This window comes from Bos grunniens, chromosome 7 (genome assembly GCF_055505025.1).
Source record: "Bos grunniens cultivar Pamir isolate PY7600 chromosome 7, Bosgru_T2T1.0, whole genome shotgun sequence".
NCBI lineage: Eukaryota > Metazoa > Chordata > Mammalia > Artiodactyla > Bovidae > Bos > Bos grunniens.
Genome location: NC_141171.1, coordinates 83,595,293 through 83,620,516, shown reverse-complemented (window position 1 = coordinate 83,620,516; position 25,224 = coordinate 83,595,293). Strand labels below are relative to the sequence as shown.

The following is a 25,224-nucleotide window of genomic DNA, read 5'->3' as shown; positions in this document are numbered from 1 at the left end:
ATTTCCAAGACAAGAATACTAGAATGGGTTGACATTTCCTTCTCCGGGGGATCTACCTGACCCAAGGATCAAACCCACATCTCCTGCATTGGCATCTGAGTTCTTTACCACTGCCCCACCTGAAAAGCCAATGGGGGAGTGGCACTAAATACACATGTCCTCAAAAATAATTATCAAATCACCAGTACAAATAGGAGCCATTTTAATGTTGTTTTAACTAAACATGTTGGTTGTTAACTTCAGTGCTTACTTGGAGACTAATTACCACATGTATAAGCTCCAAGTAGTACGTTTTTACATATTGGAGGATGGTGCTGTGAAGTGTGCTAAACACACTGAGTTAAACAATAATTTTACCTACCTTTTCCAAACACTGTCCACTCAAGCAAGACAAGGACATTAAGGATGAAAACACAGGAAGATCGTAGTCCATCGAGAACAAAAATAACAAAGCAAGTTAGAACTGGGAACATTTACTCCAGTAAAGTGTTCAGATGGGGTGAAGGAGGTGGACAGAAAGAAGAGTCCTATCTTATTTCTAAAGAATCATACATTTTAAATATCAATAGAAACACCATTGAAAACATATCCTTGAAGTGAGGAGATTTCTACTTCTAGAGGCTTCTGTTCGTAATGGTGGTGTTTGCCTGCTTGATTTTGAGCAAGGGGCTGATGTACTATGATTCTCATGTACAAAAGACCAAGTGGATACTGGATTATGATGGGTGAAGAGTAAAAGTGAGGAAACATTTAGAAGGGCCTTGAGGTAGTTTAGATGGGAAATCATGGTGGTGTGAACCAGGATGGGAACAGTGGAGGTGGATGAAGATGAGCCAATTTGGGGGAAGGGGGTGGAAGCGGAGACAGAGATGGCAGCACTTGATAATAGATTGCTGCTGCTGCTAAGTCACTTCAGTCATGTCCAACTCTGTGCGACCCCATAGACAGCAGCCCACCAGGCTCCCCTGTCCCTGGGATTCTCCAGACAAGAATGCTGGAGTGGGTTGCCATTTCCTTCTCCAAGATAATAGAGTAGATATAGAGATTAAGAGATTAAGCGAAAGGAAGGGTCACATCAAACACACCTTCTGAATTTTGGCTTGAACAAATGGATGGATGATGTAGGCATAAAATGAGTTGAGGAAGACTGGAAGAGGAACAAGTTTGGACTGGAGAGGAGGGCTCAAGTTATTTGTTTGGCATCGAATGTATAACCAGCAGGCAGTTGGATTTACTACTTCAGAGCTCAAGGAAAAGTATACTGGTAGAAAGCTTTGGGATCACCAGTACATAAATATGTATAACCATAGGACTAGATGAGATCACCTAAAGAAGGAGGAAATGCAGGCAGAGACAAGGAGATTGCCCTGGTCTGAAGTTTGGAAACCCTCAGCATCAACTGGGGGTGGGGGCAGGGGGGATGGTGGTGAAGGAGGTTACAAAGGTCACATATTCACCTCTTTGAGCCTAAATCCTGATCACTGATGTGTGGTCATTTTTTTCCCAGGTAGCTTTAAAAAATCTAAATGAATTGCAAGTGTTTAAAAATAGAATAGGAGATATTTGTCTTAAAATGTACATTTCTAGCATCTGCTGAAAATTTGAAAGTCCTGCTGTTTTTCAGGCTGCATTCTCTTTGGACATCAGTGGGAACCTTTAGCATGGAGCATGAGTGCCCAGCAATAGTACAGTCCCTTCCACTCCCTGTTATTTTCACTTCTCTCAGTCTTGCCTACCTGGGCATTTGTGTTCCATTTACCTTTCATTTTGTTTCAGCACTAAACCTAATAGTTGACACATTATAGGCTATTAATTCATGATCATTGATTAAGTAAAGAATCAACAGTTTCCTTTTGCCTCCAGAACTGACTCTGGGCAGTGTTATCCTGATGTTTTTCATACTAAGTGAAGACAGTAACCATAGCAATGTAGAAAACCAAAAGTGTCCTTTCTGCAAATTACGGAGAACTTGACCTTACATTTCACCACAAAACGGAAGTAGTCTGAGCAGAGACAAGTAGATCTGGGCCCTTTACCACATGAAGACATGTTTCTAACAATTAGGGACTATGGTTAATTACAGCCTAATGAAGAAGAATGACACATGCTAATGTTTCAGTTTCTCCATACCCTTTGAAATAAGCCTGTATTACAGTTAAAATCCTGGAAAGCAGGTTTCTTCAAAGATTGTAATTCACTGTTAATGAAACAATCAATTTTATTTTCATATAACGTATTTCTTAATTTCTCAATGTGATAACTCAATTTGCTTTTATTCTGTCTCAAATAATGGAAATCAAATGCTATTTCATTATCCATAAATCATTGATAACATGGATAAATTTAAATTCTGAAAATTATTAACAAATGCAAACAGCTCTGGGTTGACACAGCTAGCATGACTGTCTCTAGTTTGGGGACCAGTTAGATTGAAGTTACCAATGGCAATAATACTGATAAATTAATATTAACATTTAAAACCACTTACTATGTGTGATTCACAATATAGAATATAGAATGCACAATAGAATGTGCATTACCTAGATCATCTCAGTCCGTCCTCCCCACCATGCTATATAAAAGTGGTTATCCTCACTGAAACTGTGTCATTTGGCTATTAAGTGGTAAAACTGATGTTCAAACTCAGGCAGGCTGATTCTTGTGCTCCTAACCCACCAGGAATCATACAACCTCCATCTAAGCCTTCTCTTAAAAACTTTTGAACAAAGCGGTAGGTAAAAACCGCTCCCATCTTGTTCCATTCAATTGATATAACTATGTTCCAGAAGAAATTAAATCACTATGAAAAAAGATCTGGTCTCGAGCCTTGGAGAAACTTGTCTCACAGGCGGCTGTAGTGATTCTGAAGGAAATTTGAGGAGCAAGGTGGGGATGACAGCTACATATACGTACATTCCACACCTACCCCCAAATGAAGACTGTCTGGAACCCCAGAGAAAACTGAGGAAGAGGCAGGAAGAAGTCGGATTATACAGATATAGGTTTGGTTTTGTTTTTAAGGCTTTAAAGTGGTGGTCCTGAATTAAGCTCCTATGCTGTTAAGAACCACTAAGAAAATCACTGTAAGTTGATGAGGTACAAGTTTTTGGGAATCAGTACTTCTAGGAACTGTCTTCTGAAAGAGCACGGGAAAGAAGACAATGTTGAAAACAGAAGCTGGTTTGCATACCTAGCACACTTGGGACACTAAGTAAGTGTTTGTTAGTAAGAGCCAACCTTTACTGGGCACTCAGGGTGCCAGGCACCAGGTTAAGCTCTCAGTGTATGACCTCCTTTAATCCTCATGAGAACCCTGAGAGGAAGGTGACTTAACTCTATTTTACTGATGAGGAAACTGAGGCCATGTAAGAGGCATAATTCATAGGCTTAATCAATAAATTATAGCTTCTGAGATAACAGACGAAACAAGAATGAACGTGAAAAGACAAAAGCCCCAAAGAACTTAGTCAGCAGAACAGAGCTAAACACCCTCACCACACTTCTTACTCCTGGTCAAAACAGATAAAGAAAAAGTAATTAAAAAGAGACAATATTTTTCAAGATAGTAACAGTTTGGGGTTTATATTTCAGAACACAGATGTTTGAACTATGTTCAATGGATGCCCTCAAGCTACTTGGAGGCTCTTGATGCCCATTTCCAGCAAAGAAGCTTACCTTTTTATAAGGCAAAAATTTGTCTAAGTTATCCTTTTTTGGCAGGGGGCTGGGGATTTCCACTGTCTCTGAAAAAAACCTATAGGCTCTAACCATTATTTTTTCACTATAAAACTGGGATATGATAATAACGTGGTACACATATGTGATCAACATCACCCAAACAATACTATATTCTGGTGTTGGGCACTCATCACAGAATTGCTTTAGCTCTAAGGCAAGTGTTGGGCTGAACTTCATAGGCTTACAAGTCCTGCACTTGCCCAGCCTCAAGACTGAAGAAAAAGCCCAGAATCAGCAATAAAGTCATCAAAGTTTTAATGGATGAGGGAGTACATGTCTGAAGCAAGGTCCTAGAGCAACACCCCACTGTGTATGGCAGAGAGTGGACAGGACCTGGCTGTAGTCTTTGCTCCCAGGGATAAGGGAAGGTTACAGTTATAGGGGGAAGTAAAATCAGGTTGGTTCATTAGTTACCAGGGAAACCAGCAGAGGGGAATGCCTCTCACCTCCCCTTTGATAAGCTATCATGGTGGAGACATTCTGATCTAAAGCTAAAGCAATCATTAGCTGGGGTCTGGGGTAGCTAAGTAGGAGGGTCAGTCATGGAAGTAGGGTCTAGACGAAGCCAGCACTGGGGATATACAGAGAGCAAGAGAACAGCCATCTTGAGTGGCCTGACCATAACAGGAAGGAAGATGGATGTGGTCAATACCTAAGAGAATGCTCCACAGCACATCACATCAGATAATACAGGTCACATGGCATGTAAGGAAACTGAAAACACAATTCCAGGTAATCTGGTTCAGCTGTAGACTGACAGGAACTAGCAGGGGACATAGACTATACAGGGGTTAAAGAGCAGGTAGGTACTGCAGAGAGTGGAAGGGTGTTGAGAGGAGTATGTTCTTGTAGCCTGTGAGACCAAAAGGCAGGGTCACAGAGGGTGAGAAACAGCAGTAATCACTTTACAGCAAAGAGTAACCTTCACTTACCTTATCTTTAGCTTTGGATTCTTCCTTTATAGTCGAAACGAGATGACAGTACCTTTGTCAGCAGCATCTTAAAGGATTGGAGGAAAAAATGAGATAAAACTTTCATGTTTTGAAGAACTGTTTAAAGATAATATTATAATTAACAGAGCCATAGGTCTTATACAAAATTATAATCCTGCAATTATAACAGTATACTACAATTCTAGTTACCAGCTTCTTGTCTGTATTTCTAGGCAAAGTTTTTTGTTTATTGTGTTAATTAAATTCCCTCAACCATTTTATGTATTTTTATACCATTTATGTTTAGTGTGTGAGCAGGTGATACATACACACAGTTCAAAAGTTTTTAAAATATGGAAGTATAGTATACACTGTGAAAATCTCTCAGGGGTTCTCTACCCACGCAGCTACCTTATCTTCCCACAGGCTATCATGGTTATTAGTTTCTTGAGCTTCCTATGATTCCTTCAGGTATAGTTTAGTTTAGGCAAATATATGTATTTCTTTTGACTTCACACAAATGATAAGAAGTACACATAATCTTACAAGTCTTCAGATCAGTATTTGAACTCCAGATGAAAGTAAAGATGGCCTAGGAATAAATCCAACAGGATTGCAAACTCAGATCAACTCGTTGAGTGCAGAGGACAGAAATGATCCTCCTTAGAGCCTCTTTCTTACCCTTATCATGTTGTCCTTCCTGAAGAGCTGAGTCATAGAGACTCAGAGTTCTTACAGTCAGGAAGAGTTGGGGAAGAAACTAAAGCTCTGTCTGATAAACTAAAAGCAATTAGCCCTCCAAAAGGGCAGTAAAGGCTGGATGGTGGGGGGGAGGGGGGGAGCAGAGGGTGGCGACAGTGGGGTGAACCTTGTAAAAGTTTCTGATGCAAAGCTTACTAGACAGATCAGAATCAAGACCAAATGATGGGAGCTTCTGACTCCCAGTAAGCAGCTTCAGAAACAATTAGGTTTAATCTGGTCTGAAGGAAACAAAATACAATCATCCCTCAGTATCCACCAGGGATTGGTTCCAGGACTCACCTGAGGTACCAGAATCTTCAGATTCTCAAGTCCCTTATATAAAATGTTACAGTACTTGCACCTAACCTGTACGCATCATCCCCTTATACTTTCCATCACCTCTAGATAACTTATAATACCTAAAAAAATGTAAATATTATGCAAATAGCTCTAAATACAATGTAAATGCTATGTAAATACTTGCTGGGCACACAACAAATTCAAATGTTGCTTTTAGGAACTTCCTGGCATTTTTTAAAAAAACATTTTTTATCCCCAACTGGCTGAATCCCAAAAGAGGCACACTCAGATATGGAGGACTGACTGTAATTATAAAGAGTTAAAAGTTAATGAGTAAGATAATTTTTTTCCTATATTATATATCCTACTCAAATGTAATGTGTAAGATACCATGAGAGGTAAATGTCTAACTCATGTATTCTTTTTAACTGTTGTGTCTTATTACATATATCTAGCTGTTTTTGTAAAAGTGTTTTCATCTTAGAGCTGTATTATGGTGTAAAGCTTGTGCAGGGGTCCGTGTCTACTACCATAGCTGAGTGCAGGCTCTGGGCGGCACTAGTCTAGTTCAGTCACAGACACTTATCGCAGGCCAGGCACTATTTTGATGCTGGAGGAACAATATAACAAGATATGCACTAGAGAGATTGTCATTAAACAGACAGAATGACTGTTTTCAGTAGACTGTGGTAAGCACAGGCATAAGGATACAAATCCAGCCTGGTTGCTCATCCTTGGGCAGGCTGGCTAGCCTAAGGGAAGTAACAGTTTCCAGAGTGTTAGTCTTACACATCTCAACCTATCACAGTGATAACAAATACCACAATATTAAGGAACCATTTTCAAACCCGTATGCAGCATTTTCAAATGACTCATTGTGGAGCTGGCACTTGAGTGTCTGCTGACTAGCTTGGGATATAAGGGAGGAATTAGTTTTCTGCTTGGAGTGATGAAAAGTTTTGGAAATAGATGGTGGTGGTGGTTGCACAATAGTGTGAGAATAATTAATAATGCTGAACTGTACACTTAAAGATGGTTAAAATGGCAAATTTTATATTACATGTAAAAAATAAAAAATCAAATGATACTGGTAGAATTTTTCCTTGGGAGTGTTTTTTTATTCTTGTTTAGCCATCTGAAATATATTCCTCCATTTTGTCTGTTTGGATTCTTTTTACATTTTATTGGTCTAGAAAATCCAAGAGTTTGGAGGCTCCTTCATTATACACCAGTGAGAAAGTAACCGATACCAAAACTGGTTGTTTTGTAAAATCCAAAAGTTATTTATTTTTAAAAGACCAACTCTGACTCATAACACCTTTTCTTTTCTATTATCTCTATTTCCTCAGCAATGAACTGCCCCCCACCATGATTATACTTTTAATAGAACTAAGAACAATAGGTAATATTCCCATGCCATATTTCTAAACTGTTTTTCTGCAACTATTTGTTTTTGTCCTATTGTTTAAAAGATTTCCTCTAAATTACAGAGTGACACAGGGATCAGTTGTTCAGTCATGCCATTGCTTTCATAATTTCATGAAATTGAATGATGTCCTCTAGACTTCACAGCAGAATTCATAAAATAATAATGAAGCCCTGCTGTTTTCCCTGGAGACAACTATGGTCCTGAAGGTCATCAAATCTTTTCAAGTCAATGTCATTGACACTCACGAATAAAAATATGAAGTTCCTGTGACTTACAGATAGACTTTTTAAAAAATTCGGTATCCCTAAAATGAGCACATATATGCTGCTTAGGTTTTTATAGTTAAAGAAAAATTTGAAGGGATAAGCAATATTCATTCTGATGATCAAGGTTTATTTTTACCTTTTGCATTTGATTTGCTTTTCAAGTGCCCTGTTGATTGAATAGTTTTGATTTAAACATTAATTTCAAATTAGTTCACGTTTTTTAATCCAAGAATCAGATTCAAATCTTAACTCTAGGCGCGACTGTGCAAAGTTTGTCTTCAGCATTATAGGTTCCCTTTGTTCCTGCCCTCCCCTTCTCCACCTTAGTGTGTTTCCTGGCTGATCCCTGTCATGACAACCTGCCAAAGGCAGCTGGATACAAATCTAAAGCTCAATGTTCTCATGACATAAACCTGTCATTCAAACAGCTAAGCCCTACCAGAGCCTGCAACAGAACCCAGGGTTCCTGGCTCACTGGCCAGAGCTCTTGCCTACATCTTACCTGCCCTGCAATAGGCTACTCCCACCAGCAGTGTTCAATGCTTTATAATCTGCAGTGTTGAGCTTCTAAAATCACGCAGACTAATAAAAGGCATTGTTCTAAAGGTCATGTTGGGGATTTAGGTTAATGAACATTAATGGCCTTCAGTCACTCAACGTGTTATACATTACATATTTTTCATAGGGTTTTTTGAATTGCAGCCAGGGCTTCTGGCATCTTTTACCTCAACACCCCAGCTGTCCAAAAAATAAGAATGGTAGAAATTTATACATTCTAGCAGTCTTGTTAGAAAAATTATTTTTGGTGTCTGCTTAGTTCTCACCATTATACCACATAAGTCATCATCTACTCACAATGCTAGAGTATAAGTAAATAGCACCTTAAAAAAATCAGAAGTTTATACTTCTAAAACACTACAAGATGATTTATAGTTAACCTCAGAAAAAAATTAGAAGTTTCAGTCTCTTAGACAAGACTTTTGATCTGTGCTTTAACTCTTTAATTTATAAAACACTCAGGCCTTGTATTCATTCTGGAATACCTTATGATTATGCTAAACCACACAATAATTTCCAAGTTTCCTATATAACACAGGTGGCATTGTATGTATTTTTTTACTCCACATGGTTCAAAACTTTATAATGGAACCATGGAAGGTTAATATATGTCAAAATTATATGTTATATCAGGCAGTATCATACTGGAAAAATATAGTGGAAAAACTATGCAGAGTAATAGTTTGGTCAGCCATTATTTTAAGTGCTTTCAGTGTCTCTTATGTCAACTATGCATAGTAGATATTACTATCCCTAATTCACATATAAAGAAATTGAGGCTTGGGGGTTATACACCTTGCTCAAAGCTAGAGAGCTAGAAACCTGAAGAGGTGAGGTTAGAACAAGGTCTCTGATACATCAAAGCCCTTGTTCCTAACTACTGTAATACCCCCTTAACCCAATCCATTTGGGCATTAGCTTTGACTTTAAAGTAAAAAGCATGAGAGAATCAACAATCCAATGAAAAAAATGAGCAGAAGACCTAAATAGATATTTCTCCAAAGAAGACATAAAGATGGACAAGAGGCACATGAAAAGATGTTAAACATTGGTAATTATTAGAGAAATGAAAATCAAAATTACAATGAGATATCACCTCATACCAGTCAAAATGGCTATCATCAAAAAATCTACAAACAATAAATGCTGGAGAGGGTGTGGAGAGAATGCTGGCAGGAATGTAAATTTATACAGCCACTATGGAGAACAGTATATAGAGTCCTTAAAAAACTAAAAATAGAGCTACTATATGATCCAGCAACCCCCCTATTCCTGGGTATATATCAGAGAAAAACATGGTCCAAAAGGCACTTAATATTCACTAAAGCACTGTTTACAATAGCTAAGCCATGGAAACCACCTAAATATCCAATAAGGAATGGATAAAGATAATGTGGTATATATATATACAATGGATATTACTCAGCCATTTAAAAGAATGAAATTATGGTCATGTATGGATGTGAGAGTTGGACTGTGAAGAAGGCTGAGTGCCGAAGAATTGATGCTTTTGAACTGTGGTGTTGGAGAAGACTCTTGAGAGTCCCTTGGACTGAAGGAGATCCAACCAGTCCATTCTGAAGGAGATCAGCCCTGGGATTTCTTTGGAAGGAATGATGTTAAAGATGAAATTCCAGTACTTCGGCCACCTCATGCGAAGAGTTGACTCATTGGAAAAGACTCTGATGCTGGGAGGGATTGGGGGCAGGAGGAGAAGGGGACAACAGAGGATGAGATGGCTGGATGGCATCACTGACTCAATGGACGTGAGTCTGAGTGAACTCCGGGAGTTGGTGGTGGACAGGGAGGCCTGGCGTGCTGTGATTCATGGAGTCGCAAAGAGTCAGACACGACTGAGCGACTGATCTGATCTGATCTAATCTGATGCCATTTGAAGCAAAATGGATGGACCTAGCATTGTCATAAGACAGTAAGACAAAGAGAACTATCCTTATGATATCACTTATATGCAGAATCTAAAAAGAAATGATACAAATGAACTTAATTACAAAACAGAGACAAACTCACAGACTTAGAGAATGAACTTATGGTGGAAGGGTAGGGAAGAGGGATAGTTAGGGAATTGGGGATTGACATGTACACACTCTATATTTAAAATGGATAACCAGTAAGGATCTAATTGATAGCACATGGAACTCTGCTTGATATTAAGTAACTATCTAAATGGGAAAAGAATTTGAAAAAGAACAGACACATGTATATGTATAACTGAATTATTTTGCTGTATACCCGAAACTATCTAACATTGTTAATCAATTATGCTCCAATATAAGATAAAAGATTAAAAAAAAAAAAACTTGAAAGAATCAGGTAACTTCAACTTTTTGAAGGTCTTATATGGGCTTCCCTTGTGGCTCAGCTGGTAAAAAATCCACCTGCAATGTGGGAGACCTGGGTTCAACCCCTGGGTTGGGAAAATCTGGAGAAGGGAAAGACTACCTACTCCGGTATTCTGGCCTGGAGAATTCCATGGACTGTATAGTCCATGGGGTCACAAAGAGTCGGACACAACTGAGCAACTTTGCCTTTCACTTCTCTTTCATGTCATGTCTCAAGTCCCATCATGGAAAGATCCAGCTCCAGGCATCCTCCCAAGGTACTGGGTAGATCCATGTAGGGCCTCAGGCATTGCTGAGCAACTTACTAAACAGCACTTTTTCCTCCTCCCAGAAAGAAGACACTAGGAATATTTAAGTAGAACATGGGTGTGGTCATTGAGGATATTGCAGGGGGAGTATCATACATACAGTAGAGTTGAATAGATTTACCTGTTATGTATTATAAATCTATGGGCCTAAATAAGAAGATGAAGAGAATCAAAGGAAATGCTTAATGAGCATTTTTTAAGCCAGAATTTTTTAAGCTGGATAATTAAGCCACTATCCTTTCATGTTTTTAAAACTATTCAAGGTAGGGCACTGATGGCTTTAAACTATTATGTTTCTGAAGATTAGAGCTAACACAAATATACATATTTTTAAATATTTTGATTGCTTTATAATAAAAATGGAACCAGTGTGTCCATTCTTGGACACTTTATTTTAAAATCTGAAAGTTACATATGCCATTAAATAACTAAGTTTTGAGGTCTGTCTGGAGATGACCAACTACTCTGCCTGATGACCTGTATACCATTAATGATTCATGACCAAGGTTGATTCAGAACCTCCAGCCTAAAGGAGGAAAGACTGCCTGAAAGGCAGCTTTGGCAGCCTTTGAAAGCTGTGTGTAGATGAGAGGGTATGTGCATCCAGGAGTTCTTGTAGCACTTTCTCATTTTCAAAGCTTGCACATTCTCAAGAGAGCTCATCAAGGTCAAAAGTACAATGAGCGAACCAGGGGGAACCCCAGAGAAAGCCAAGATCTGAAAATAACAGCTGGCTATCCAGAGCCTGGCAGCCCTGCTGACTTGGCAGGCTAGGGATATCGCGGTGCTCTTGGGAAGGCAATAAAGTCCTTGGAGGAAGGAAGCTAAAGGGCAAGTCAAGGCAGAAGTGAAGTGAGAAGATTCTGTAAACCAAGACACAGAAAAAGCAGAAGGACAGTAGAAGGAGATTTAAGGGAATAAAGAAACAAACAACTATCTGGTTAATTAGAAAAGAAATATAACTTTGGATACACTTTTACCATTCAAAGTTTGAGGAATATATTTCAAAATCTGGAGCTTTTTAAAAAACATCCACTAAAAATGCCTTTCTGAGGTCTAGCCTTTGTGTGAAAATAAAATACATACATGTTGCTTGAAATGCTCCAGAATGGTATATCACAGGTATGTATCTGAAGGCAGAGATGGGAGAACATTCTAAGTTCTTTGACCAGAACAGTTCAATGAATGTTAGTCTGTTACCATAAACTTTCCCCTAAATACAATACAGACTTATTGGATTAGAAAGTTCAGCTGAGGAAAGATCAATTTATACAATTTGAATTTTGGGGTTTATATCGATGAAATAATTATGGTTCCCCATCACTTCTCTTGGTCTTATTTCTACATTTTTATATTTAAATATAGAAAAAAATGGAATTTATGATGACATCCTCAAACTTCAGATGACTATAGAATCTTATAGCCAGTATTTCTCATTGATTGTCATGTACAACTTTCCCTTTCTTCAGTGGCTTAAAAGACATGACTACCTTGTAGAACCCCACTAGGTACTAGAGGTACCTTTCTCCGTAAGTCAAAGGAGGTCACTGCTCAACAAGGCAGAGAAGCTTATCTTCAATGCTACTCTTCACCAGATACCCTGTATAGGTAGTATGTTTCATATTATAAAAGTCTAAAAGCATATTAATTTTTTCTCTTTTTTTCAATTATAGCAGAAAATGGCCCCCGTCTACTGGTGGAAGCAGAACAAGCCAAGGTGTTCTCACGTAGAGGTGGCAATGTTACACTGCCATGTAAATTTTACCGAGACCCTACAGCATTTGGCTCAGGAACCCACAAAATCCGGATTAAGTGGACCAAGCTAACTTCAGATTACCTCAAGGAAGTGGATGTCTTTGTTTCCATGGGATACCACAAGAAAACCTATGGAGGCTACCATGGTAGAGTGTTTCTGAAAGGAGGCAGCGATAATGATGCTTCTCTGGTGATCACAGACCTTACTCTAGAGGATTATGGGAGATATAAGTGTGAGGTGATTGAAGGATTAGAAGATGATACTGCTGTGGTAGCATTAGATTTACAAGGTAAGTACGGTGTTAAACTTAGGAATGATAATTAATCATTGCTTTTTTTTCATGACAAGTAATGTCCAGTGATCACCCCAGTGCTGATATGAGGAACCAAAAGTCCATGTAAAGCATGTTTTTCTGTAATTTGCAGTCTGTCTACAAATCAAGCTTTCACATTTGAAATTTATACACAATGGTTATATGCAAAATTGAAGCTATTTACAAGTAGAAGAAATGTGCAGTGTAACTGAATTAACAATATTCAGGAACTGCCTTATGCCATTCAAAATTTAAATCTCATTACATAGTTATTAAGAAATGCAGAGTGGAGGCTTTTTATTATGCTTCTAAAATTGTCTCCGTTTCAAAATAATGGCGAGCTTGTGAAGGACATCTGCTAACTAAAATAAATTTAGTTGTATTCTGTAAAATAACTGGGAAAACTTAATTTAACAAAAAATAACCTCTAGATTTATTTAAATATTCTTGTAAAGAAGTAAATTTTTTAATGGTCCAGAGTCTCCTAGATACTGAATAGCAAATGGTCAAGGAATTTTGGAGGGAGTTTTATTTCTAAATATGCAGTACTTGCAGTAGGTTCAGCTTCCCTGGTGGCTCAGAGAGTAAAGAATCCGCCTGCAATGTGGAAGACCCAGGTTCGATCCCTGGGTAGGGAGATCCCCTGGAGAAGGGAATGGCAACCCACTCCGGTATTCTTGCCTGGATAATCTCATGGACAGCGGAGTCTGGCAGGCTACAGTCCATGGGGTCACCAAGAGTCAGGCACGACTAAGCAACTAACACTCTCAACACTCTTAGTAGGTTCAAAGACCAAAATGTTTACAAAGCTAAACAATAAAATGTACCATCTTGCCTCTACCAAAGCCCTCTACACTTCTCCTTAGTTGATGATATATCTCTAGACACTCTTCATTCATGAATTTGAGCATTTCTTTACATGAGAGAATAAATTTTGACTGCATTAATGGAATAGTCCTTCCTTATGTAAACCATAGGTGTGTGTTTGCTATAAGTTCCTTTTACATTCTAGGACAGATTTGTGGCTTTTGGAAAAATATCTATTTTGTCCACTAGCATACCACTGAAGATGTGACCTTCTGAATCCGATAGAGTACCATTACATGCATACAGATTTATCAGCTTTGTGTGTCTGATACATTGCTTGATGTTGTAATGTGCATTTTTGTGACCTTTTCTTACTTGTTGTTCTTGGCTCCTGATTGCACACCACCTTATACTTAGAGTGTTTATTGATTCACTTTAATATCCATGAACACTGGCATTATTAAAAATGAAAGAAGCAGTTGGCTTAGAGAAGACAGTAATCATCAAATATTAATTGAGGGTCACTTTCTTTTATCAAAGGGGCATCAGGCAATGGAAACTGGGAGGACTAAGATGGTCATGGTCGCCCCAGCTTTGTCAGTACATGTTTTGTAACCAGATCAAGTTACTTCTCCATATTGCACATTGGCTTCCAATCTATGAACAATAGTTTGAACTATATTATCAATTGGTAGGTTTTCTTCTTAAAGTCCATGTTTATATACCACAGTATTTCCTAAACTTAACTCATATGCCCATGTTTGTTATCTCCTTACGCTTACTTAAAAATAAATTTTAAATAAATAGAAAACAACATAACTTGCCAGAAATAGAAGGAAACCAGAAAAATAAGTACAATGAATATAAGGTCTTTCTAAATTATAACTGCTTGATGATGGCTTTGAGTATGAAGCCTGCTGTCCTTTTGAAAAAGAGATTTAGCACATTTTAGAGGATAATACACTTGATAGTCAAACTGAGACTTCCTTTAAGACATACTTAGATATGTTGAAGGGGAATTGTAAGAAGAGTAATTTTTCCTATACAAGCCCTGCACCTTCCCAAATCTCCATGTTTTCCATGCTTTCAGGCTACTTCTTTACCATATAATTCATATGCATATGAGCTAAGTAAATGTGCCCAAGAGACCAATTTAATTGATAAATATTTTTTGAAGTGCTGTTTTGGTACCATGAGAAACAAAAAATTCTAAAACATGGTTCCTTTCATTCAACAATCTTACAATCCATTAAAGATAGTAAGTACTTTAAAATAAGATGGAACTTGTTAAAGTAAGTAGGTACAAATTGCTCTAATCGTATCCATATTTATTTTGCTCACTTTCAGTAATGCCCCTGGACAGCTGAAACTTGGGAAAACTCCTTTCCAAAAGTAACATGGTTAGGAGTAAGAGCTAGGACTAGAATTTGATTCCAAGGGCACTCAATGAAGTCATTGCTTTTATCTACTATGATCTGGGGGTCTGCAGTAAGGAGAAAGTTTCTGTTGGGGTAGAAGAGTAGAGGTTTCAGAAAGGCACTGGTGTTTGACAGCTTCAGTTCTTCTGAAGCTTTCTAAAGATTCTTAAAGGCCCCAGAGTTATTTGGGAGATGATCAAGGGACTGTCTTTTAGTCATACTGCGTTAATTGGTGTGTCAATTACAGCTGCTTCTGTACTATAGGAAGAGTAGAAACAGTCATTAACCAGAGGATCTGCCTTAGAGTGACTGACATTTCCACATTTAACATTATCTACATGAATCATTTCTGAACAACTGGAAACAATGCAATCCTTTAAAAATAAGATCAAAAACCAATGCTACCCTGAGCCTTATCCCCTCCACCCCCAGCTCTGATGTTCTCAGACCACAGATTTCTACTGTAACTCTAATCACATTTTTTTTTGTAAATATTTGCAAACTTGTCCAACTTCACTTTTCACCTGCTAAATGGAATATAATGGTCATCTGAGTTAAATTCACCCATTCCAGTCCATTTGAGTTCACTGATTCCTAAAGTGTCAAGGTTCACTCTTGCCATCTCCTGTTTGACCACTTCCAATTTGCCTTGATTCATGGACCTAAGATTCCAGGTTCCTATGCAATATTGTTCTTCACAGCATCAGAGTTTACTTCTGTCATCAGTCACATCCACAACTGGGCACTGTTTGCATTTTGGCTCCGTCTCTTCATTCTTTCTGGAGTTGTTTCTCCACTCTTCTCCAGAAGCATATTGGGCATCTATTGACTGGGGAGTTCATCTTTCAGTGTCATATCTTTTTGCCTTTTCATATTGTTCATGGGGTTCTCAAGGCAAGAATACTGGTTTGCCATTCCCTTCTCCAGGAAATAGTTTATAAGTGAGTGAATGTTTGATACAATGGGTTTATACTTTCAATACAAAAAAGTCTGCATGCAAAAGAAGGGCCATGCATTGGAAAACACTCTAAAGGAAGAGACATTTGATATGGACCATGAGAGGTGAACTTTGTACCTTCATAGCATAGAGAGTATGACAAAATGGGAAAGAGAACATCACAGGTTGAAGGAGAAACTCTTCAAAGGCCAAAATGTGAGTAACAGATGCCACAGGTAGTTAGCATCCAGTTTGACTGATTTAACCCTCAGCATGGCAATAGGGTGGGATAAAATTTTTTAACTTTTCATTTTCACCAATTTCAAAAGTTTGAAAAAGGAGAAAGACTATGATGAAGAGTATAACGTATCTATATATATAATCATCCAGCTTCAAAAAGTGTCATCAGATAGCTAATCTTACTTTAGCCTGCTTTATCTACTCCAACTGAATAATTTTAAAGAAAAATCCAGGGTATTATTTTATCTATATATTTCAACATGAGATAAGAATTCATTTTAAAATAAAACTACAAAAATTTTAATGATAGCTACGGTGCCATCATAGAATAAAATCTGACGAACCATGATTGCTAAGAACAGACACTATGAGGGACTTGACAATTTCAACCTCAGTTCAGTTCAGTCGCTCCATCATGTCCAACTCTTGGCGACCCCATGAATTGCAGCACGCCAGGCCTCCCTGTCCATCACCAACTCCCGGAGTTCACCCAGACTCACGTCCATAAAGTCAGTGATGCCATCCAGCCATCTCATCCTCTGTCGTCCCCCTTCTCCTCCTGCCCCCAATCCCTCCCAGCATCAGAGTCTTTTCCAATGAGTCAATTCTTTGCATGAGGTGGCCAAAGTACTGGAGTTTCAGCTTTAGCATCAGTCCTTCCAAAGAACACCCAGGACTGATCTCCTTTAGAATGGACTGGTTGGATCTCCTTGCAGTCCAAGGGACTCTCAAGAGTCTTCTCCAACACCACAGTTCAAAAGCATCAATTCTTCGGTTCTCAGCTTTCTTCACAGTCCAACTCTCACATCCATACATGACCACTGGAAAAACCATAGCCTTGACTAGACGTACCTTTGTTGGCAAAGTAATGTCTCTGCTTTTGAATATGCTATCTAGGTTGGTCATAACTTTCCTTCCAAGGAGTAAGCGTCTTTTAATTTCATGGCTGCATTCACCATCTGCTGTGATTTTGGAGCCCCCCCCAAAAAAAGTCTGACACTGTTTCCACTGTTTCCCATGAAGTGATGGGACCAGATGCCATGATTTTTGTTTTCTGAATGTTGAGCTTTAAGCCAACTTTTTCACTCTCCTCTTTCACTTTCATCAAGAGGCTTTTTAGTTCCTCTTTACTTTCTGCCATAAGGGTGGTGTCATCTGCATATCTGAGGTTATTGATATTTCTCCCAGCAATCTTGATTCCAGCTTGTGCTTCTTCCAGCCCAGTGTTTCTCATGATGTACTCTGCATATAAGTTAAATAAGTAGGGTGACCATATACAGCCTTGACGTACTCCTTTTCCTATTTGGAACCAGTCTGTTGTTCCATGTCCAGTTCTAACTGTTGCTTCCTGACCTGCATACAAATTTCTCAAGAGGCAGGTCAGGTGGTCTGGTATTCCCATCTCTTTCAGAATTTTCCACAGTTTATTGTGATCCACACAGTCAAAGGCTTTGACATAGTCAATAAAACAGAAATAGAAGTTTTTCTGGATCTTTCTTGTTTTTTTGATGATCCAGCAGATGTTGGCACTTTGATCTCTGGTTCCTCTGCCTTTTCTTAAACCAGCTTGAACATCTGGAAGCTCATGGTTCACGTATTGCTGAAGCCTGGCTTGGAGAATTTTGAGCATTACTTTACTAGCTTGTGAAATGAGTGCAATTGTGTGGTAGTCTGAGCATTCTTTGGCATTGCCTTTCTTTGGGATTAGAATGAAAACTGACCTTTTCCAATCCTGTGGCCACTGCTGAGTTTTCCAAATTTGCTGGCGTATTGAGTGCAGCACTTTCACAGCATCATCTTTCAGAATTTGAAAGAGCTCAACTGGAATTCCATCACCTCCACTAGCTTTGTTCGTAGTGATGCTTTCTAAGGCCCACTTGACTTCACATTCCAGGATGTCTGGCTCTAGGTCAGTGATCACACCATTGTGATTATCTGGGTTGTGAAGATCTTTTTTGTACAGTTCATCTGTGTATTCTTGCCACCTCTTCTTAATATCATCTGCTTCTGTTAGGTCCATACCATTTCTGTCCTTTATCAAGCCCATCTTTGCATGAAATGTTCCCTTGGTATCTCTAATTTTCTTGAAGAGATCCCTAGTCTTTCCCATTCTGTTGTTTTCCTCTATTTCTTTGCATTGATCGCTGAGGAAGGCTTTCTTATCTCTTCTTGCTATTCTTTGGAACTCTGCATTCAGATGCTTATATCTTTCCTTTTCTCTTTGCTTTGCTCTTCTCTTCTTTTCACAGCTATTTGTAAGGCCTCCCCAGACAGCCATTTTGCTTTTTTGCATTTCTTTTTCTTGGGGATGGTCTTGATCCCTGTCTCCTGTACAATGTCACAAACTTCTGTCCATAGTTCATCAGGCACTCTATCTATCAGATCTAGTCCCTTAAATCTATTTCATTTCCACTATATAATCATAAAGGATTTGATTTAGATCATACCTCAATGGTCTAGTGGGTTTCCCTACTTTCTTCAATTTAAGTCTGTATTTGGCAATAAGGAGTTCATGATCTGAGCCACAGTCAGCTCCTTGTCTTGTTTTGCTGACTGTATACAGCTTCTCCATCTTTGGCTGCAAAGAATATAATCAGTCTGATTTCAATGTTGACCTTATGGTGATGTCCATGTGTAGAGCCTTCTCTTATGTTGTTGGAAGAGGGTGTTTGCTATGACCAGGGTGTTCTCTTGGCAAAACTCTATTAACATTTGTTCTGCTTCATTCCGTATTCCAAGGCCAAATTTGCCTATTACTCCAGGTGTTTCTTGACTTCCTACTTTTGCATTCCAGTCCCCTATAATGAAAAGGACATCTTTTTTGGGTGTTAGTTCTAAAAGGTCTTGTAGGTCTTCATAGAACTGTTCAACTTCAGCTTCTTCAGCGTTACTGGCTGGGGCATAGACTTGGATTACCATGATATTGAATGGTTTGCCTTGGAAACGAACAGAGATCATTCTGTCATTTTTGAGATTGCATCCAAGTACTGCATTTCAGACTCTTTTGTTGACCATGATGGCTACTCCATTTCTTCTAAGGGATTCCTGCCCACAGTAGTAGATATAATGATCATCTGAGTCTTGGGTAAATGCTCACAGTGCAGCAATTACATACATAAGAATTGGAAGGCTATGGTAAACCACATGCAGCAGAAGAAATACCTTGTGGTTATCATTTATTAGCTCTTACAGTGGAAACAGTGTCAGACTTTATTTTTGGGGGCTCCAAAATCACTGCAGATGGTGACTGCAACCATGAAATTAAAAGATGCTTACTCCTTGGAAGGAAAGTTATGACCAACCTAGACAGCATATTCAAAAGCAGAGACATTACTTTGCCAACAAATGTTCATCTAGTTAAGGCTATGGTTTTTCCAGTGGTCATGTATGGATGTGAGAGTTGGACTGTGAAGAAGGCTGAGTGCCAAAGAATTGATGCTTTTGAACTGTGGTGTTGGAGAAGACTCTTGAGAGTCCCTTGGACTGCAAGGAGATCCAACCAGTCCATTCTGAAGGAGATCAGCCCTGGGATTTCTTTGGAAGGAATGATGCTAAAGCTGAAACTCCAGTACTTTGGCCACCTCATGCAAAGATTTGACTCATTGGAAAAGACTCTGATGCTAGGAGGGATTGGGGGCAGGAGGAGAAGGGGACGACAGAGGATGAGATGGCTGGATGGCATCACTGACTTGATGGATGTGACTCTGGGTGAACTCCGGGAGTTGGTGATGGACAGGGAGGCCTGGCATGCTGGCATTCATGGGGTTGCAAAGAGTCGGACACGACTGAGCGACTGAACTGAACTGAACTGTATTCCAGGTTCTGACCTTTTTTCACTATCAATTACATCCTTACTAGGGTCATCACCAAATCAGGCAAGTTCTGCTTAAGCTCCTTGTCAATCTTCTAACATGCATAAATAAGACTAAGGAAGTGTATCATTTTAAATGTCATAATTAAGCTGCCTTTCCAACTGTAATTGTACAATGTCTTTAATCATATTAGCCCTTTAATACCAGATTAAATGCTATGTTGTTCAAAAAATTTTCCCAATTAGAAAAAAAATCGTTCTACTTCAAGATGCCAAAATTGTATGGTTTGTATTTATAAGATTCTGTTCTGTCTTGGCGGAGAAGGCAATGGCAACTCACTCCAGTATTCTTGCCTGGAGAATCCCAGGGATGGGAGAGCCTGGTGGGCTGCCATCTATGGGGTCACACAGAGTCGGACACAGCTAAAGCGACTTAGCAGCACCAGCAGCAGCATTCTGTCTTGGAGTCAGATTTTTATATGTGTGTGTGTGTGTATACACACATACAATCATGGAGTCTTTGCAGAAAAACACCATCCCCCAAACTCAAGGTATCCTAGAGTATTCAGTATAATGCCTGCTCTTAGTTGTATTTTAAAGTCTGTTTTTCAAATCACACAGATTTTTTTTTTTAAAGTAAACCCTTTTGAAAAACTGACCTACATATGAGTTGGAATTAGCTGTGGAAGCATAATTTTTTTCATGTAGAATCTTGGATAGGGTAAAGCCCTCTGATTACTACCAAATTACCCACATTGCTAGAAACAACATCCAGCAAGAGGTAAGCCTTATATAACAAGGAAAGTGTCCCCAGAAATTCATGAGTAGCTTGGCCTACAGAATTCATTTGAGCAATTGATAAATATATAGATAATGATATGAAAAACATGATATTTGTACTTCTAATCTTCCACTGTATTATTGGTCTTCCACTGATGAAAATGGGGCCAATTCACAAAAAATAGGATCTGAGAACTTTTAGAAATAGAAAGCTAATTCCGTATATGTATGTAACACTGAAAGGCATTCTGAGAGATACTGTGGAAAGTACAAGTGTTCTGCATGGCCTCTACCTTTTTATTATTAAAAAATATTTACTTTATGGAGTTATTGAAATTTCCTTTAGCTTTAATATGCAGCATGGCATGAAAACCTTTCACATAACCAACAAATTGATATTTGCCAACAACTAAGATGAACTGGACTGTGCAATTGTAAGTCTTAAAGAATGTGCTTTTAAAACATATTTCAATTCACTAAACTACTCACATCACTTGATATTATCCTTTTCCATGTGATGGATATTTCTTATTAATACCCTTGGTAGTAATGCATACCAGCCTTTCAGGGAAAAGTAAAGAGTTTTTGATTATATTTTGACATATAAGTATAAAATAATCGTACTTGGAAAATAATCATATACCCTTCTTTCTCACTCATGAAAGTTTAACTTTTCTTATTTTTGTAATGCTGGATGAAAGTAATCACCATTTGCTCCATAATTCAACTGTAGGAATTGCACATTTTTCCACAGAGCCAAGAAAGTTTCTGCAGTTATAGTCTTAGATGTTGAAATCTTAACTAGCTGGAAGTAAAACGAGTAAATAAATAAAATACTAATAAACATGTTCCAGAAATGCTCCCACTTGTACAAAACATCTGATTGTTAAAATGTGTACAATAAAGTGAAACTTTTAAAATGTTGGTGAGGATGTGGAAATTGACCTTGATTTACTCGGAATTTGTTCTTTCCAGCATCAAACATTGATTAAAATCTGCTAAGTAAATTTTTTGAGTTACTGTAAGTTGACCATTTACTCTCACCATTGAAAAAGAGTGAAATTTTAATATAGGGTTACACTTTGACTTTGAGAAATGATTGTGTAAAATTATGTTAAATGTAAAAGGAACTCAAAAATATATTACACTGTTTTTGGAACTAAATCAAGCATAATTCAATGGCTAATCAAGGACAAATGACTAAAGAAAAAATTTTCCCAATGCCTATGGGAGTTCACCAAATCAGTCTGGTGAATTAAAACTTGAGAGGTTGCCTAGGTCTTTAAAACTATTACAAATTAAAATAGCCTGCTTTCTCCACTGTTACCATCTCGAGCTATTTGAGAAATGGAATTCAACCTAAATGGTTGAATTTAGGTCTATATACATTGAGATTTTCTCTCACTTAAGGTCTAGCTGCCAAGGAAAGCTCTACTGGAAAAATGAAATATTTTCCTTTCCATTGGCATTCCTGGGCTTGTTGAGAAAAGAGGATGCAAAGCGTGAGGGGACTGAGAATACTAAAGCTTCTCCTTCTCAGCGCTGACTGGGCTTTTAGTTGGATGCCTGGGCACAGCCCTTCTTAGAAGGAGTCGCCTCCAGGCTTTCCCCACCCCCATCCCCCCATCTCTACAGGGGGCAAAGGCAACCAAGAGAGTCTTTTCCTCCTTACTTTTGGCTCCAATTCAGCTTACAGATCTCTCAGCCAAGAACCTGAGAAGGCAGGATGAGATCAGGAAGCCTTCCTGGATCTCTGCCTCTAGTGGATGGTGCCAGCTGGACTGCCCTGCAGGGACAAATGTGTCCTGCAGAGCCCTTCAGTGGACACGACTTGATTTAGGCTCTTGAAATTTCTTCCTGTAGAATATTCCAGGACAACTGATAAAAGAAAACATTTCCTGTGCAACTGGTTACACTATTAGATTGTGCACCCATCTTGCACAGGGTCTGCCGTCTCGTAAAATAGCACATTTGGTATAATCCACCAAATTACTGTGTGAGTCAGACAGTTTTTTACATTCCACATGCTAAAATATGAATTATTACTCATTATAATAAAAAATTCAAGGCAAAATTAATTTTCTTTTAGCAACCATGGAGAAGACATTTTGACTCAGTGGTCCTTCATAAAGTCCAGCAAATGATACAACTTTGTTTTTTTATGATGCAACCCTTATTCTTTAAAGAAACTGTGCAGAAAGTTGTGAGACAGCTCAGTCACCTCCCGTAATAATCTGATTTGAACCAACCTAAAGAAATGCTTTGGAAAACTGTTGCATATTCCCAGGCAAAGTCAAGCGCCAAATCTTCACCAAATGCTAAATTGACTAAGGGTTTTTGTCCTCTAAAATATTTAATTATTTGGCAGATGTCTATTTTGTACATACCTTGTATAGGACAAGCTTCTAAAGGCTTTTGTTCTCTATTTGCAATATCAATGTTTAGAAAACTTAGTTTCAGTTTGCAATGCATGAATACGGAAGCTGAAAAATAGTAATAGAAATATTTAAAAATGAAAGCTTTTATTTTAGTTGTATTGTTTAAGGAGAGAAAAAAAAAATGAAATTAAGTTAAGCTACAGTAAAAGCTGAGACAAATGAATAAGAGAGCCAGGATGCTTTTTATGGAAGTGCCTCACTGTAAAAAATTACCCTATTAATATGAAATAAGACTTCTTAATTAGGTTTTTGTTAGATATGCAAAAGGTAAGTTCACCGGGAGGGCAACTTGAAAACTATAATTTGCAGATGAATCATTTCAGAAAGGAGAATTATGAGGCTTGAGTTGAATGCTTAGCAAAACAGATAAATCACTGAAGTTACCAGACCAAATAGCTCATTGTGAAATGCTCAGAGCTGAGAGGCTTGAAGGGAAATGGGACCATTAGAAAATACTGCAACTTGAGCAAAAAGCTGCTACTTCATCTGATGGTAATTCTGTTCTCCCCACTCAAGTGGGATTTGCTTATAGTTCTTACTATTTGTGCCACTAATGAGTCCTTGCTTTCTCCTTTGGACAGGTGTAGTATTCCCTTATTTTCCACGACTGGGGCGCTACAATCTCAATTTTCATGAGGCACAGCAGGCTTGTCTGGACCAGGATGCTGTGATTGCCTCCTTTGATCAGCTGTATGATGCCTGGCGGAGTGGGCTGGACTGGTGCAACGCTGGCTGGCTCAGTGATGGGTCTGTGCAATATCCCATCACAAAACCCAGAGAACCCTGTGGAGGCCAGAACACAGTCCCTGGCGTCAGGAACTACGGGTTTTGGGACAAAGATAAAAGCAGATATGATGTCTTCTGTTTTACATCCAATTTCAATGGTAAGATATTAACCATACTACCTTGTTTGTTATCCCAGAAACCAATACATACTATGATATGACATTAAAATTTTAATCTTATCTACTTAAAAAAAGAAAAATCTTTGAAGTATTATGAGAAGCTCTGTAATATCATAATGTTTAAAAATCAACACAGATACCAAGCAAAAGTACACATTTCCATGATTCTTTGGTTTTATTGCATCCAACTGTTGCTGTGAAATAGTTTGTCATGTTTTATGGAGTCTTTTTCTTACTGCCAAAGATGCTGCTGCCACTGTGTGCCCTCCATAGGATATAGATCTCTCCATTGAAGTAAGGATGGCGTCAGTGTCATGCTCTTCTTTAAATTACAATGTCAATGTATTCAGAGATCATCAGCAAAGCTTAGGATAGAGAGCTGGATAAAGAGAGAGCTCTGATTAAGAGAACTTTGCAAGAAAATTAAGTAGAAATAACACTGGAAGCAAAAGCAGAAGTGAGAGATCCAGTTTGCATCAGTACTGATGACTGATTAGTTGAATTCAGCACAACTCCCAACCCTATCTTGCTTCTTTCAGAACCAGTGATGTGATAGTGGGGCCTAGTGCAAAATGAAAATGTGGGCTCCTTGTTAAAAAAAAAAATTATTAAGAATTTTAAGATGACACAGTAGAACATTAAATCAAGCATGAGGCCCAGTGTAACTGTGCAGGTTGCAAACCCATGAGGCTGGCCCAGGTCCCATTATTTTACATTTTAGGTGCCTGTTGATATGCTATGGGGAAAACAGAAAGGGATCAGGGATCAACAAAAGGTCAGACAGTAAATATGTTTGGCTTTGTGGGCCATATGCTCTCTGTTGCAACTATTTCATGTAGCTTTGTAAACTACAACACAAAAGCCACCATGAACAATCTTAAACAGATGGGTGTGGCTGTGTTCTAATAAAACCTCATTGGACTCACATGCTATAGTTTGCCAGCCTCGGGTACAGGTGATAGAACTAACCCTCTATTAATGCTCTCATGACCACTACCCGTTCTCCAAATTATACCCTTTTAGTCTAGAAAGACGGAGAAGGCAATGTCACCCCACTCCAGTACTCTTGCCTGGAAAATCCTATGGACGGAGGAGCCTGGTAGGTTGCAGTCCATGGGGTCGCTAACAGTCGGACACTACTGAGCAACTTCACTTTCACTTTTCACTTTTATGCATTGGAGAAGGAA

General features: G+C 38.6%; 1 protein-coding gene and 1 long non-coding RNA gene across 2 annotated transcripts in view; one reads left to right on the top strand and one right to left on the bottom strand.

Annotated features, from left to right (window-relative positions):
* The window catches only part of LOC147369902 (uncharacterized), an 87,139-nt gene that overhangs the window by 14,588 nt on the left and 47,327 nt on the right, over positions 1–25,224 (bottom strand). Inside the window, exon 2 of the long non-coding RNA XR_015168080.1 lies at positions 4,671–4,737. This is a non-coding gene — a long non-coding RNA (uncharacterized LOC147369902). The remainder of the gene's footprint in view (positions 1–4,670; positions 4,738–25,224) is intronic.
* The window catches only part of HAPLN1 (hyaluronan and proteoglycan link protein 1), a 79,094-nt gene that overhangs the window by 50,624 nt on the left and 3,246 nt on the right, over positions 1–25,224 (top strand). The window contains exons 3-4 of the mRNA XM_086412881.1: positions 12,306–12,677; positions 23,714–24,016. Of these exons, the coding sequence (XP_086269007.1) occupies positions 12,306–12,677; positions 23,714–24,016 (675 nt within the window). The remainder of the gene's footprint in view (positions 1–12,305; positions 12,678–23,713; positions 24,017–25,224) is intronic.